The 17087-nt window shown below is 37.2% G+C and overlaps 1 protein-coding gene across 24 annotated transcripts in view; it reads right to left on the bottom strand.

Moving 5' to 3' along the window:
- Window positions 1-1169: 1169 nt before the first annotated feature.
- The window catches only part of LOC113675041 (putative G protein-coupled receptor No18), a 32754-nt gene continuing 16836 nt past the window's right edge, over window positions 1170-17087 (bottom strand). For 8 of the 24 annotated variants that reach the window (XM_027191557.2, XM_027191560.2, XM_089200149.1 and 5 more), the window contains 2 exons: window positions 7017-7086; window positions 3701-6766 (listed from right to left, as the gene is read on the bottom strand). In XM_027191557.2, the coding sequence (XP_027047358.2) occupies window positions 5532-6713 (1182 nt within the window). In that variant the 5' untranslated portion in view covers window positions 6714-6766; window positions 7017-7086 and the 3' untranslated portion in view covers window positions 3701-5531. Of the gene's footprint in view, window positions 3414-3700; window positions 6767-7016; window positions 7489-9752; window positions 10065-10159; window positions 10179-13010; window positions 14186-15006; window positions 15366-17087 lie in introns of those variants that run through there. The other 16 variants (XM_089200154.1, XM_027191567.2, XM_089200152.1 and 13 more) reach the window with 10 other exon arrangements.

The raw sequence follows: 17087 nt of genomic DNA, 5'->3' as shown, positions 1-17087 counted from the left end.
CAGTCTTCCTCTATATTACGCGGGGAGTCCTAAGGTGCCTCCTCGGGTTTTTGGCCCTCTGGGGCCAAAAACCCTGCGGGGGCAAATGTATATAGCAGATACCTTTCATTTCATATCGCTCGCCGAGGATGTTTCAACCAGTGGTCTGCTTTGTTTCGGCGAATAAAATGAGTTGGGATTCCAATACGAGGGTCATTATTTGGGTAGTTTTGTAAATAACTTCGAGAAAAAGTGGAGAGTTTTAACAGCGTCTTCCAGGAATTTCGTCTTCCAGGAATTTCGTCGCGTGGTCTACTGCTTGGCATAATTGCTAAATTGATCCGCACACTGCCACGTTACATTCGTTCAGCGGAAAACTCAGGAAATGGCCTGCGCGCGATTTGCAACCCGCGTTTTTGGCGGCAAAGTTAGAACAGGATTACACCGTAATACATAATTCCAAGAGTAGCTATGACCACGTTGGCAAAAAATGATGTTGTAAGTTCGAGAAGGTAGGATTTCAGTGGACAGAAATGGGAAAGTTAGCGAGAGAGAAGGAAATAATGAAACGGCGAAGAGCGAGAGAAGTTGAGGAAGGACACAAGAGCACATAAGAGGCTGACTAAGATATAGATAAAAGACATGGCACGGAAGAACACCACGACCAAGAACACCCTGCATTAAAAAGAAGAAAGATTTAATGAAGAGTAACGCGACGGAGAACAATTAAGGGAACGAGTTATAAGCAGAATCATCGTCAAAATATCTACAACGATTAACGGAAGAAGTAAGACTTTCAGAGCATGGAAGCGCTCGAAGTTGAAAAGTAAGCTTAAGAAGAAATGCAAGATAATGAAGAATGGATGAGCGGGATGTATGCATTAAATGAGAAGATAAATCACATTTTACTACGTTTTTTACCATTTTACCAACGACCTATGGCTTTTTCAGTTAGGCATCATAGTTTTGCTCCTAAGTATTTGCGCAGTCGTTGCTGGGAAAGGAGTTTAACTTTGAACCAATCGAATTGTCTAAGTTTGGGTCGGAATTTGAAGGAATTTCTGATTTCTGCTATTCTGTAGGTGCCCTCCACTTCAATGGTGTTAAACAAAATCACTTTCAGGGCTTGAAAATCTGGTTGTGTGAGTAAATCTCAATCATTTTATTATTTATCAGACTTGATTACAAACCCCAGTCATGACTGTTTTTATTTATATTAATTGTATGCACAATATGTTGAAGATTGCAAACATTATTTCAATATTATTGACATACTTTGATTTAGATGGGAAAATATACATGATTTCTCCGGTTGCATGAAATTATTAAGTCATTACGTTCTCTGAAAAATGTTTAATAATATGATCTGCTGATGAATTAAGCTTAAGGGTGCTCTTCACTCCTTGGCCGTGCTGCTCTAAAATGTGACTCCTCGTTCACAGCAGAAATTCAAAAAAGTAGACCAGAAAAGGTTTTCTTTAAATGGAGGGCTGGTATTGAATTAGTTTTCATCAATTTAGATGAAAACACATTTTCCTAATAGCCTGGAAATCTCTTCAGGATAATTTTATGTCATTGCCCACTCAGTTTTAGCCTTTTTTATTGGAAATCTGTTGATAAGCTGATGAAAAGAAATTTGTTTTTTTTAGGGAGGAGAGGAGGGAATTTATGTACTGGGTGATTCTGTACCCTGGCTGATTGTTTTTTTTCAGAATTGTGTATATATTTTCTTCAATCACCAATGTGGAGCATGGAATGTTGTTTAGTTTGTATTTAGGTACTCAGGCTCCTCAACTGACCTACAATTATATTCCTTTCACTTCATAAATGTTTTGTCTTTGGCATGATCCTTTCACAAAGAGAACTTTAATATGAGAAATAGCCCTTCCCATAAATCATCTGAGAACCTATATTTTTTTTATCCTCATAGTTGTAAGAATTACACCACTCAGCTTGGGTACTAGGTCTCCTATTTATCTTTTTCTTCTTGACCTACTAGAAACTCCAAGCAGTGATTGTTGTGCAAATTCTTGTTACCTTATTCCATACTCTTTCATGCTAACAGGTTGAGAGTAAGAAGAAAATTATCAAATAGCTGATATTTGATAGCATCAACATGAGCTTTTGTTATGTGGTTAGGGCAGATTTTTAGGACTTGGGGTGCAAAAAATGGTTCAAAATCTGTACTTTGCACATGAATGGGTCACAGGATTCTTTGTCTTTTCAATTGGGTAATCAAACAAATGCAACAAAGCACTCCCCAGTCCTAAAACAGGATTGAAATAACCTTTTTGATTATGGTTAGGGCAGATTTTGATGACAGGAATCAGGATTCTAGGGGCAAAATGGTTCAAAATCTGTACTCTGCACATGAATTGGTCACAGGGTTTTTTGCCTTTTTAAGTGGGTAATCAAGAAAATGCAACAAACCCTTCCCTAGCCGTAAAATGGTGAGTGCCCTCCCATTGTAATTGATTTTTCAATTTTTACCCTGCCTCCTCTTGCATTCCTAGGGTTTATATAGGGAAATTTCAATGTATTTGGGTGTATGATATATGCATATGATACACAGAGCAAGACAAGTATGCCTTAGCCTTATTGGTCACAAAATTAAAATTGTGGATATTATAGTCTAGTGTGCCATTCTTTACCCTTTTCTATGTGTTTTCTCAATTGCTGTCTCAAACAAAATCTAGTAAACTTTACCTCCAACTGTCTATTGAACCTGAAACGGAGGACTTTTTTCGCCCGACTTATTTCTTGCACTCGCTGTTTTTGTCCAAGAGCATGGTTCATACAGGTGTAAAACGGCCAAAAAAATAGTCGTGAGGGATGAAAATTGGCTAATGTTAGCCGTTAATCATAAAACAAGCTAACCATGAAAATGTTTCTGTTAATCACGAAATAAAGAAGTTAACCGTTAGCCGTAAAATAGCAAAACTGAATTTTAACCGATAGCGATAAAATAGCTAAAGATTTTAACAGTTAGCCGTAAAATCCATCACCCTCACTTGACGTTTGAGGGCTTGGTGCGTTTTGAATAACGCATTAAGAGACGTATTACATTTAAGTGACTATCACGTTAAATAGGCCAGAAAGCGCTACTTTTCGGTTTTCTCTCTAGTACTCCTCATTTTCAGGCTCCACTTTAACTATGGAAACCATTCCTCAATTAAAAAAAGTCCATCGTCTAGTGTCATAGTATTCAGGCATAGTTGGAAAGCACATTAGTTTGATATTTTTTTGTGTGTGAAGACAAATACCGTCAAACGTGACTTAGGGAAGGTATAATTTCGTGAGATGCAGCAGTTGTGACGTAACTCTGGCATTTACATAAATGCTAAGTGCACAAAACAACAGAACAACCAGGGCCAGGTCTATAGCACTAAATAGCTTCATTCGGAAGTAACGTCACTGAGATGTCCAATATCAGTCTAGAAGATGAAAACGAATGTTAACCGTTAATTTCCAGCTTTCATAATCAGTCTCCGGCCTGCGCTAACTATGATCTGGGTAAGTGTAGTTTGGACGACTGAGTAAGTATGACCTAAAGAACCTGAACAAAGCGTTTGTCATACTTTGACTTACTTGACTCGCACGATGACTTCTGCTTTTGTTCAGGTTGTCCAGATGTCAGTCGCTGTCACAAACTACATGTCTTTTAGGAGAATATACTTTTAAAAGTAAATATTCTAAAAGCCATTGATTCTTCCAGCCAGGCTGATAACTGCTCCATTTATTAACAATACGGCAAAGGCAAGGCAGATTAACCTGAATTTTAATTAAACTGCCCCATTTGAAAGTTACATGTTCTAAGGAAGAACCTATTTATAAAAGCATCAGAGAAAGGTATAAAATTAAAACTAGTTGAAAACAGCCAAAAGTTTTAAAATAATTGTTAACAATTAATGAAATGTCCTGGGTCGCTTCTTAATCACAAATAACAATCATAGTAATTCTTGGTGGGTGTAACCTTCGTTTTCTTTTCAAGCGCCCCTTGACACTTAACATAATTTATTAGGCTAATTGCTTTTTAAAAAAAGAGACCACGGTCGCCTGACTACCATTAAAGCATTCTAAGAGAGCGCTTCGTGTAACCTCAACTAATCATTTCTACCGTTTCGTTGTTAGCACCCCTCTCCCATTATCTTGCATTTGCGCGCAGAAAAAAATCACAAAATGCACGATAAAATTCCAGTTACTTAGTCAGATATTATGCCTATTCCTTTTCTTCTTTCTGAACGCTCTTCTATTTGTTTGATGATAAACAAATTCAAACGAAAGAATCTGTCGAAAGTAAGATCTAAAGTTCGTTTATTTGAGCGAGTGGCAATGATTTCTGTTAAAGAACGAAAAATTGAGCGAATTAAACTGATGAGCGACCGTTCACAATCGGTCTAAGTTTAGAATCTTACGATTTCGCGCAGAAAGGTAGACTTCGAGTGGTCCTTTCCGCAAATTTTGGAGATCCCACTGTTTATTTTAATTCATTTCCCTCTGATTTATATCTCGTTTTATCAAGCTCACCATGAAGCCTTCATTTATGTAGCCTAAAAAATTCATTACAAGCCATTGATGTTGCATGTACCCGCCTTCGATCACTTTTCATATTAACTGTGCTTGATTATCCCGCTTGAGTGGTTTTAGTTGTTGACCAGATTTCTGTTTTTCAATTTCTTTCGTGTGACCTGCCAGTAAGATATGATATATTTAAAGAACCATGACTGAGGTCCCAAATCGAAACTTTTAATGTCCAGTCCAAAGGCACGGTGTTTTAATTATAAACCGATGTTTTGACAACGTTTGAGTATGCCATTATTGACGAAGCAGTCACAACCATCATTACCTTATTAATAGAACAAAGGCAATTTCTATGTCCCTGAAATAATTGCAACGCGACTTTCAAGTAAACTCTCATGAATCTATGTAATTCAGTTGTTCAGAATGTAAGCGAGTTTGCATCGTCTTATGATTTGATTGACATTATTTAACAGACTTGACTTGAAACAGAGCGACAAAACTGGAAATAAATTTGCGCGTAAAAATAAAACAATTGAAATCTCTAGAGATCTTTTGCACTTGCAAAGGGCTTATAATTTGGTTTGTGTCGTAATAACCATTCAAAACGTCTAAGCAAAACACTGTTCTTGCTTCAGATAATGGCTCATTAACACTCATCTTTTTTGGTATGATCTTTTTTCTATACGAATACTTTTGAAAGGTTTCGGGTATTTTCACTTAAGCTCGGTTTCCATGCCACGATTGTGCCAGATAATACTCAAGTGATCAGGACCAGAAGAAGACCAAACGATCTGACATGACCCGCACAATTAAAACGACCACAATGTTCTCGCTCTAACCTAGTTTGCGCAGAGCAAGGGTTAACTTGATCGCTCAGTCTGTCACAATCGTCAGGAAATCAATAGAGATCGGGACAATTCAGGAAATCTTACAGCGGCTAGGTCTTTGGACCCAAATACATAAAAACTATGCTAAATAAAAAGTTAACTTGTTTAAAATTAAGGGTACCTGCATCCATATCTCTTCAAAAATTACGTGCAAGAAGTGTATGTATCGGTATGGCCGTTTGACTTTGACATTAGTTCACCGCCTGATCTCCGTAAAAACTTGTAGATAACACGTAAGAAGGCAGTACGGAACTCCTTGTTAAAGCACGTGTAAATAATAGGGTTTGCTGCAGAATTGCTCACTGGTAAAACGTTCACAAACACTATGACTAAAACTGTGACGCTTTCTCGCGGCAGACTTTGGAAGCACTCGAGGCAATATTGCCAAGTGATGAAAATCACAAAAAATGGAAACCACGAGAGAATAAAGACTCCCACCACAATTGCCAACGTTTTGGTGGCCTTGAGTTGCTTCATGATCTGTAGTCCTGACGAGCGTCGCGGTTTCGAATCAGTGAGCGGTTCACTACTCCGCTTCCCTATTGTTATTCCTCTATTGCTGGATGCGGGTGAGCTGGTGATTCCACTGGTATCTTCGTTGGCGTCCTGTTCAGCCAAAAAGTTCACGGCTATAGCATCCCTATCTTTCTGCACCTGTCTGGCGTGCTGAATGGCGATCTTCAAAACCAGGACGTAGTTGAAAATAAGAACGGTTAACGGGAAGAAGAACGCGGCAACGGCTAATATGGTAATATAGATTTTAGCCTTTATGGAGCATTGGGGTTTTATGATGATTGTTTCGCTTCCGCCCCACTTCACGAACGACAAACAGGCAACAACCAATGCGAAGACCCAGACTATTACAATAATCAAAGTAGCTCGCTTGGTGGTCATGTTCTCGTGGTACGTAAGCGGCCATTTTACAGCAAGGAGTCGATCGAAGCTGATTCCTGTTAGATTCAGTATAGAGGCACCACAGCATACCATGTCGATCCAAATCCAGTACTGACAGCCAGCGGAACCCAGACTTTTTGGCCAGCTCTCCTGGTTTATCGTCTGTGCGATTCTGAAGGGCAGCGACAAAGATCCCACCAGCAGGTCACTTACCGCGAGAGACACAATTAAGAAATTGGTGGGCCTGCGAAGGCGAGGGAAGTAATAAACACTGAGGCAAACAAGAGAGTTTCCAACTATGGTTAGTACCATGACAATCGTGTTAAATGTCGCTGAGGCAATGATGCTGGCTTGGGAATGTGATGGGGGTGGTTCAGTAGAACTTGCAGGAGTAGTGAAGTTTTCCGTAAAATTCATGCTGGTTAAAGACATCTGTCAGCGCGAGTTTTCCACCTCGTCCAACCACCTGGTAGTCGTTGTTTTCACTGTGGAAAGAAAACGCGGTTCATGTTAATTTTGATGAAAATAAGTCACTTTGAAATACGAAACAAAGGCCTTTGCGTTTGTATGTCGCGATTATCATGGGAACAAAAGGATCAACTGATTTCACTTTGCAAATGAAGTGTGGACGATCGTTATCCTAAGCATACCGTGACCATTTTTCGACTATAATACTTTTTTGCCAAAAAAATAATGGTTTTCCGCGGAATACTTGTATTCTAAAGCAAGACTTACCTATTGCCAGTTGGGTAAACTGTGTTATCGTCTATCCGCTCAAATTAACTCTAAGTTGTCACCGAAACCTCTGTTTGTGGTACAAAAATGAAAATTGTTATTATACCAGCATGCATGATCATTAGGTATGCTTTCAGTGTTCTTATCTTTAGAATCCAGAAGGTGGTCTTCAATTTTAGCAAACGGTGAAGCTTTTGAAATATCGCCACTTTGCCACGGGGAAAAAAGAAAGTACCGATTCAAGAGAATGGATTATATTTGCTATCTCGTGGGGATTGGCTCAACTTCGTATTAGTCGCACGTTCTCTATGATTTCTTTCTTTGTTTTAGTTGAAAGGCGAGATTAGATTCGCATGAATGAAATTAATTTTTTTTTTCGATAATCGAATGAAAACAAATCGGTCTTTTTAGACGTAGGCGTTGCGAAATTGACGTCGAGATATTGTGCCCAGGTCGAAACGGAGCGGATTATGAGAGAAACTCTTATTAGTTTACCGGCAAAACAACAAAATCCATCTGCAATTCAAGATAGCGAATTGCAATCAGCGACTTATTAATTTTTCTTTTTTTAATTCTTTGTTATTTAGTCGACCGCTATGCTAGCCTAAGCGCTGTTTACTTAAGTTGATGTCATGTAGGCGGAACAAGACTTTTTGTCGCCGATTTTTTTAATCAACATTTTGAATTTGGAGCTAATTTAATGTTTTATTTTTCAATTCCAAGTCGATTTCTGAAGATCTACAAGTAGAATGGCTCTTTTCTCCCGGCAGGGAAGTTTTTTTTTGATAATATTAGCAAACTGAATCTTTGTTTTGAAATGAAGGAAATAAGGCGTGGCGGACTCTGTACACCAGAGGCGTTTTTAAGTTTAGTTTTTCTTTTCCAAAGGCATAGTTTTCAACAGTAAATTGTAAGTCAGAGGTATGTTGACACGAAACTTCTGTTTTTTTTTCCTTTTTCGAGGTTTAGATAATTTCAAGTTCTTTACATTCCCAATCCGATTGTTGTCTAAGAAATAAAAAAAGCGCAGGTTTTTTCCTGCAAAACGATACGATTCTCTCCCGAGAATTAGTCCTTTCTGCGTAACCTGATTGTATTTTTATTTCATTGTTATCATCATAAGAATTGTCATTTTCTTTTCTTTTTTTCTGACGGTAGTTTGTCGGTCCTCTCTCTCTAAGACTACAACACAAGGGTAAAAGTGATGCGTTTTGCGAAAATGATGTACAGACTAAAACAAAATATTGCCATTTGGTTGTTTGATTATTCTCGAACATGACAGAAGTCGTTTGCCCTGAGGGGATGGATTCAATTTCTTACGAACGTAATTGGAAATTTTTTTGACAAGAGAAGAAAAACACTCTAACCAAAAACAATTTAGTGGTTTATATGTTACTAGATGGACTAATATTACACTCTTCTTATATCTGGAATGAAATCTTTACTCTTTAACAACTTGAAAGGGGTTATTTTTCTAGAAAGCGATATTTTTATTCATTTTATCGCGAGTAAAAATTAAATGAAAGAGTTGAAATCTTAGTATCATGCCGTTTTATGAGATCTACCTTACGTAAAAATGTAAATTATGTGTTGTTGTTAACCTTTGCTTCATGTAAACCTGGGCGGTACACGGTACTTAAAGTTAATAAACAAAACTCTGACTGAACAGTTTAAGGGGTGCTTTTTTCGCGCGTTTTAGGCATGTACTAGGCGATTTTCGGAGTTAGGCTATTTATCTTTGTACCCAGTTAAGGTTTTCCAGGAGAATGGCTCTTTTTTAGCTCATTTCATAGACTATAGCTGAAAAAGCAGGTGCGCCTTCGACCTCTCAAACTTTCTCAGATTTCAGTCAACAAGGCCCGTTTCGTGCTCACAGTTTTGAATGTATTGCGTAAACTGTACATATTTTTCTGCCCTCTAACCGCGAATTCGAGAGGTTTTCATTCTTATTTGATGAAATCTAAATTAGCAAAGATGTTAGAACCGATAAGTGGCGTTAGACGAAATCCAATCTTTGCTCCGACAGACATTTCGCAACGCCGACCAAGGTTTTTGCTGGATGGGTAGGTTACTTTAGAAACAACATCATAATGTAAATCCTGTGCGACAAATGGTAATTTGTTTACCTTTGGCCACAATTTCGCTTAAAATGGTTCTTAACCGAAACATAACATTTCAGATATTAACAGCCCTTAGAAACTCTGAAATGGAAGCCAGCCAGGGAATGAAGATTTTGGGAGCAACGGCTAAATCTCTACACATAATATGATTGCCTTGATTGCCAGTTTCAATTAAGTTGTCAACCACTTAGTTCAGGTTGTAGTATTTTGCTTCTTTTGTGGCCCAAACTTTGCCAGCTGAATTCTATGTAGTCATTCGAATAATATTTTGGTCGCCAAAAGGTAGGTTGATCAAGTTTCCTGGGAGAAAAATCGCTTATTCCTTTCATCAAACTAAAAGACGATGTGACACGACTATGCTATTGAGTTCGTGTTGCTCTCTGTGACGAAGTCACGAAAACATTTACAATGACAGTTTCACTCTAGAAGCTCAAACTGTCTTTCAACACAGCCAGGGCAATGTGGTTTCTCTGGTAGTAAACACATACAGAGCAGTTAAACGGTAAATTACAAGTGATTGCGCAAACCGATATTTGACTGGCTGTTCAGGACATGTGTTAAACAGTCGAATTGAAGTTCAATCGTAATAACATCGACGTGCGAGAAATTCTCGTACCTTTTACGGGCAAAGATGTGCTCCAGGAGTTTTTCTTCGAGGAAAAGATGTACGATGTAGTTGTTCACGTGCCAGGCTATGGTTGAGAAGATTTTGGGTACGAGATAGCTCTCGTGGATCTTGACTTGGCTGCTTTTGAAAACTAATAACCGAATCATAAGGAGCATATGGGATTGTTCTCATAATTCACACTGGCAAAATGAACACACTCATCAACCACACGTCAAAGGAAAAGTAAACCGATCATATCAATCTTAAGCTATTTTTAGGGTGTTGTCAAGCATGACATTAGTTTCACTTCCTCGGTTGCACGACAGGTTTTTTACTTCCATTAATGCAGCCGAAATGAATGACAAATTGTTTTTTTCGCAAATATCTACTATCGGGTGAGAAAGTTCCCCGCCTACCTCGGTTTTGCGGAACGACTTTAATCCCACTTCGATTATGACATTTCGAATCGCCGGAATCAGTTACCAGGAAAGATGTAATCCTGCTGATCTCATAAACTGAATGTTTGGTGACTCGTTGTGCTACATGCTAAATTACTCACGCCGTTGTTTTGAGGATTTTTTCTTTGGATACAGCCAAAGTACACCTGCTTCAAAGTTTGTATTTTGGTGTGTGTGGAAGTAAAACAAGCCATTGGGTAATGATTTCGCCCTTTTAGCTTTCGAAGTGCATCCTGTCTTTGTATGCAACGGAGACACAACCTATAACGTCAATTAACCTCCCTGATTGGCAACTCTTTGTAAGTCGAGCCGCTAGTTATGCTATCTATATGTTAATTAGTCGCAAGTGGCGGATATAGATTTTAATACAAATGAAATGTTCGTTCATCTGTGCTCTAATGCTTTAAATAGAAATCTATAACTTGACGCATTTGTCGAGGAATCGGCAAATAAATATAATACACTAGAATCAGACTTAGTTGAAGTGATTTTTATACTTAGAGTGGTTTACATATATTTCCCCTTTTTTTTCTGCTCTTTTTCCTTACATCTTTTACTTCACGAAATTCCGTTTTGAAATTTGCATTCTTTCGTTTTATCTTTCTTGTAACTTATTGGCATTTAAACTATTTTAATCTATGACCCTTTGATAGCTTTTGAAGATTTTTAATTAGATTGCCGAATCTTTTTAAAATTCTTAGATTGCTCCTTATGCGCGAAAACACAAAATATCTCAGTAGCTCGGTGGTCGCCGTTTTATCTTATTTTCAGTCGGTTCTTAATAGGTCTTGCCTTTATCATTTGATACCCTTTGGCAAATTTCGTTTCACTGCCCCCGCAGTTTGCACCTTTGAAAATTACCTATTAGCCGCAAATCGAAAACTGATGATAGAAGGAGAGTTTTTCGTTCAGTGAGTTGTCCTTTAAATCTTTCTTTTTTTCGTTTTTCCTTTTTTTAAAAGATGCAGAGAATATTTAATGTTCATTTGAATAACTTGTAACTTCCTAGATGATTTTATCAACTTCTTCTCCTGTACAATGCAGTGATTTGTATTAAGTTCAATTCGCGGCTCACCACTTATCGCATCGGGTCGGTGAAGTTAAAGTTGAAGGCGCATTGTTTATCAAACAGACAGGCCTTCATTGCATCCCTTCGCCAACGCGGAAATTTTGATTATCGAAGGAACATGTTTTCTCAGTGTGAAAATTCTCCAGCGTCCCCAATTTTCTTGCGATAATTTCCTTTCCAATTGCGTTCTACCTTTCAGGCTTTTTGATAGTTTATCTTCTTCTATCACGAGATTAACGTCCATAAATTTTGATTTTTACCTCGAAGGTATGATTTCACAATTCTATATTAAAATAACTGCTCTTTCCGGATTTGATTTTTCGTGCAAACATGGAACATTAAACTGTATTGTCTCTGAAATTTTGTCCTCCTGTTTTTAGAAGTAAAATTTGACTTTATGTGTTAGTTTTGACTGCATCGAAATACTTTTTTATGGAGAGAAATACTTTCGTATTTGAATTTTTTAAACTATTTCTCTTTCACTAATGTAGCGATGAATTAACAACCGATTATAAGTGCAGAACGAATTAGATTAATAACCAAAGTATTTCCTCAAATTTACGGAATATCAAATTTAGAGAAAAATATAATTCGTCATGTCACTACCCCAGTACAAAGAACAAATCTGACTTCTCCACGAGGACTCAAACCCTTGACCTTCGGATTCTGCGATGCAGTACTCAGTCATTGGCATAATAACTATATGGTAAACTAAGCCATTACCAACTTTATATGCGAACTTTATCTCAGTTTTTTTTTGTCAGAACTTTGTCCCTCGCTCGTGAAAAGACGAGTAACTCTTTATTCTGTTCCACTACCGAGCTTGAAATTTACCTCCTTTCTTATTGCATCAGCAGATTTGTCCAATCATCAACACGAAAAGAAATATATCGAAAGTTCTTTGTTTACGTTTTGGTATTACGGAAGTCTTTGATTTCAACAGTCTATTATGGTGGTTATGTTAAGAGAGTTACATTCAAAGTACCTTAATAGGGTAATCCATTTATATATATCAGTGAGTTGAAGGGTACAAGAAATCGGTTTGGCAAAGCCAGTTGCTAGCAAAGCACCTTATTGTTAAATCTGATTTATTCAGATAGGTATTGACCTATGCTGAAGATGTTAATTCAATTCTATTAGGGTCTATCTGATAAACATGAAATCTAACTTGGGTATCCACAGTAGCTCTACAACTATTTCCTAAGACCCTTGTGAAGCTCGGGCAAATTTGTTAAATCCATTTAAAATCTCGATGAAGCATTTTATTTCCTTTAAGCACTCTGACCAGTGTTCAGTCGTTGTATGCAATTTGTGTTATCAGAGATTAGGAAGGTATTTTACGGCTAAGTAGGGCATTTATATACTAGGAAACCCTTGGGATTTCCCGAGGTTTTGCTTTAGTGTCATCTTAATGTACTTGCCGCTTGAAAGCTAAATGGCCGCCGAAGCGCACCAAGCAAGATATATAATAATTTTGTAACGTATACGATGTGTTTACATTGAGGTCATTTCAGCTATAACATGCGAGAACTCTCCAACGAAGGTTCTCCTTCATACCGTAAAAGGATCAGAAACAATAAATCTAAGATTATTCTTAAAAGGGATAATTTATTGTATGCGAAGTGAATGCCTAATGTATTTTGAGTTTGACTCAAAATTTCAAGAAACTCCTGTCCATTGTCTTATATTTAAAAGTGTGGATTGCTATTCTTCAATCAACTCTTTTGACAGTCGTCTTACCTCCCGCTTTCCCTGCCACTGGCTCTTTCAGTTCAGTCTATTTGCATAAATGTGTTGAAAATACGTTTGTCGATCTGTTACATCACCAAATGTCTAGTTTTCCGATGAGTACAAATGCAGGCCACAGTTTTTGAAATGACGATTTTCAAGAGCTTTTCCTGGGTAAGCTTTTCCGCGGTGTTGATATGCGTTGCGGCCTGTCTTCGTCGATGTCTGAGCTCCTTTAAAACTGTTGATTTATATAAAAGATTCTTTTTTTTCTTGATTTGATTATTCACGTACATCGTGACTTGGCCAATCGGAAACTTTGTAATGCTGTTCATTCTGAGTCTGTCAGCTGTGCCAACTACCCCTATTTACAAGTATGTCAATACTTGTTAACTTTGATAGACAACTTGTTTCTTCGTTTTCAAATGAGGTTTTCAATTATATTTCGGAGACATTCGAGGCTTCATATCTTTGAACTTTTTATTTAAAATTATTCAGCTGACCGATTGCTTGGCGTTTTGTCTTTGATCCAGTGTTACAATTAGCCGCACGCCATATTTTTGGGGTATTTAGCTCGTCTTTACCACGTTGTCAATTTGATAAATAACTTAATGAATTTTGACAGTTCTACTTAAAATCTATTTCTGGTTGCCATCCCTCTGCATGAGAACCCTTGTTTGAAATAGGAATTCGTCATTTGCATGTGTGAAAGACTCCCTCAATTTCTATCTTTTATTTGTTTCAATCGGCGAAACTGAAGTTTTCGACGTTTAAGGTAATTCTAATGTTTAAACTACCAAAATTTGCCGTCTCACTTGTTAAGGGTGCATCCGCGCATCGTTCAATGTTAAATTTCACCGATTTTATCTATTAGTATAAGCTCTTGGATGTTGGTAATAAACGGTCGTATTTCAGTTTAATCAGGGCAAAAGACAAACTTGTGTTTGTGGCGCCAGACTGACCGATCAGCGATCAGCTGTTCGATGTCAAGTGTCCATTAGGAACCTCGCGTGTAGTGATCGTTGTTAGAGCCAAATTATAATTGTTTGGGAGACTAAGATAACCTTAGCAATTCGATCTCTTTTGAATAATTAAGGTTGGAAACTCGTGCACTCTTGCATGAAGTTTTGGCCCAGGACTTCAAAATTTCCTATTCGCTATTGTTATTATTGCTTCAAAGGTTGCAATTATCTCACCAGAAAGTTAATTTGAAAATTCATTTTTGTGGTCATGTGCATATTTTTCCTGTTGCTAAGTGGTGCTAATTTTTTGATTTGTATGTGGTTCTCTGATCCTTGTCGTTCTTGAGGGGATTTGAGTCGATGAAGTGAACCGCAATGTACTTTTGTATTCTTTTTTGTGGCTCAACAATGAAGATACAACTGATTGCTTTTCACGTATTGCTTCAATGAAATATTGAGACTGTTTTCGTGCTAACGAAGCATGGAAAAAATGTATTTCTGTTATGTATCGTGGATCACAAGACGTGATTAAGAAAGAAATTTTCTCGCTTCACATTTCCATCTATGTGCGGGTGCTAAGCTCTGTTGACCTGTCTTTTGGCGTTGTCGAGACAAACTTTAACACATTCTTGAAATTAGTAATTTAACTTAAGAGCTAATGCATCTCAGCTGGAGTGTTTAGGATCCTTTTGTAGTTTGTTTGATATCTCGCTAAAAGGTTATCTGTTAAGGAGTGTCTTAATTCAACAGCAGTGATCTTTTGTAAATGCCGTGAGGCTTGTTTCGCTTTCATTTACGTTTCTCGCAATGGCCTTCTTAAGCATGTTGCGTGCGATTTGCCCCTTGAAAGCATGGGATTAAATCCAACATGACGTGTAGACATCATTAGGGGCATTTCACACTATAAGACACGAAGGCACCTTCAAATGAAATACACTGTACATTTAAAAGGAAGTTTTTTAGAATCCATCACGTTTCCACCTCATATCTCACTTATACGAAAATCTAAATACCGTTACAATGAAACCTCTCAAGCAGATCCTTACCAGTTCAAATATGGTGTTCTGCATCTGCCCTCAACTTAAGCTTTTTGTTTTACTGATTCAAATCCGCTCCAGCGTAAGTTATCCAGAGCTTTCTTTATATGTTGTGGAACTTTTATCTGTGCGTCATAAGGTTTCAAGGAAATTCCTTAGATTCCATCTGATAATTTGCATATCAAGTGTTGTTGCTCTAGTGGGTGAAGTGAATCACCCAAACATCCTTTCCATTGGTGCCAAACTGAATTAAAGTAGAACCAAAACGTTTTGGAATCGCCGTAATCTGTGCGAACGCCGCCTAGAATTTCATTGAAACAACCACCGATCACCTTTGGCGTGGAGATCGCTAACTTTCATTGAAGATCAAAAAAAATTACCGAATTTATTTCAATACTTAAGTTAATCTAGAGTAATTTGCAATATCAAGTAAGGTTGAAAAGAATCTGTCCAACGAATGTAGTTGTGAGTATTTGATCTTTTTAATATCAATAAGTTTCCATGTATATTGCCCCTTTAGAAAATTGCAGGTTTGTGATATTAAGAAATAAAACTAGCATGGTTGAAATTGGGCTGCAAATTGCACAGCCTTTTTCTCTATTTTTCAGTTATCTTCGCCCCAATTTGCAATTATTCATATGATGAGAAAATTGCTTTTTCCTCAGCGGAAACGAAAAACTTACTGGGTGGTCAGATTGTCAATGAGTGTTCTAAGAAAGGGAAGATGAAGATGAAGAAACTTATGCCCAGGCTTATAGCCCCTTAGTTTTTTCTTTTACTTTCACTCTCCCTTATCGAAAACTAAGTATCCATTCAGGTGTTACTCCCGATAAACGACATGACCTGGCATTCCCGAGCATTTTTTGCAAGAAAAATACGAAAAGAACAATCGAAAAAACCTGCTTAACTCTGATCCTTATAGGGAATTTCTCAAGGTGAGGAGTAAAATGCGTAACAATTCAATGAGTTTTTGTGATGTTTATTTCAGATCCCCTACTTCAATTAATAATTCAAATGGTTTCATAAATCCTTCTTATCATTAGATTGTAGAAACTAGGTGTGAAATAAGATCGATCAGTCAGTTTAGTTAAAATTGAACTTTGGAAATTAGTTGAGCCAGATGAAAGAACCGCAGAAATTTACGTAGAAAGAGTGGTGACCAAAAATGTGAGTACATCGAATACAGTAAAGTTAACTTGCTCACAATGTACCTCACTACGGGCTAGTGTACTTCTTGCGTACAGTACACGAATGTGGTCTTGATAATCAAAGACATATACATACATATCAGTGGACAGTGGGTTGAAATAAAATGAAATATAAAAGAAAAGAGGCCGTATTTAGACAATGCTTTTGTATAGTTCCAAATGAAAATGTTATGTCTTCTTGGCAAGCACAATCAAAATCTAGATTAAAAAGTTGGCAAGTTATCTAACATTTAAATCTTTGTTACCCTGCCTTGATTCAACTTACGTTTGCAAAGGTTAAATATAGATTTTAATCTTCCTTCATTTCAAGCAATTTTTTTGGAAAACAACATTTTTTTCTTGTTTGATTTAGTCAAGACAGGCCTCTTTCGTCAAGCTTTGTAGCAACAGGAGGCTTCGACAGTTTTTAAAGACAGCGATACGAACAAGTTATTATGTTTAGTTCAAGCGAGGAAACATAATTTGTTGAATGAAGTTGAGCAAATGTAATGCTCAAACTGACGTTTAGTATTGACGTATCATTGCAGTCCGTCAATCAGATTTGCCGAAATGGAAATTTGACGTATTATTGAACACTGCTTCAGAATTCTCTGTATTCACAAAACATTTTCAAAACTCAGAGTGTCGTTTCGTCAGCTTTTTTACAGTTTAATTTACTCATGTACTATATTTCGTTTAAAATTGTAATCGAAATAAATTTTGTTCTATTTTGTTATCATTTAAAAACAAGGACAAATTTTATCTTAATTAAAACGAGAACATAAGGCACACAATTTTTTTAAAATTTATTATTTCTTTTTGCGTTTTAAACGTTCACAGGACGAAAATATGAATACCTTCCATTTTAATCCTTTTATTTTCGATCGTGCGATCAAATCTTGG

The sequence above is a fragment of the Pocillopora damicornis genome, chromosome 3, assembly GCF_964200805.1.
Source record: "Pocillopora damicornis chromosome 3, jaPocDami1.2, whole genome shotgun sequence".
Classification (NCBI taxonomy): Eukaryota; Metazoa; Cnidaria; class Anthozoa; order Scleractinia; family Pocilloporidae; genus Pocillopora; species Pocillopora damicornis.
The sequence above is the reverse complement of the archived record's forward strand: the minus strand, read 5'-3'. Positions and strand labels throughout refer to the sequence as shown.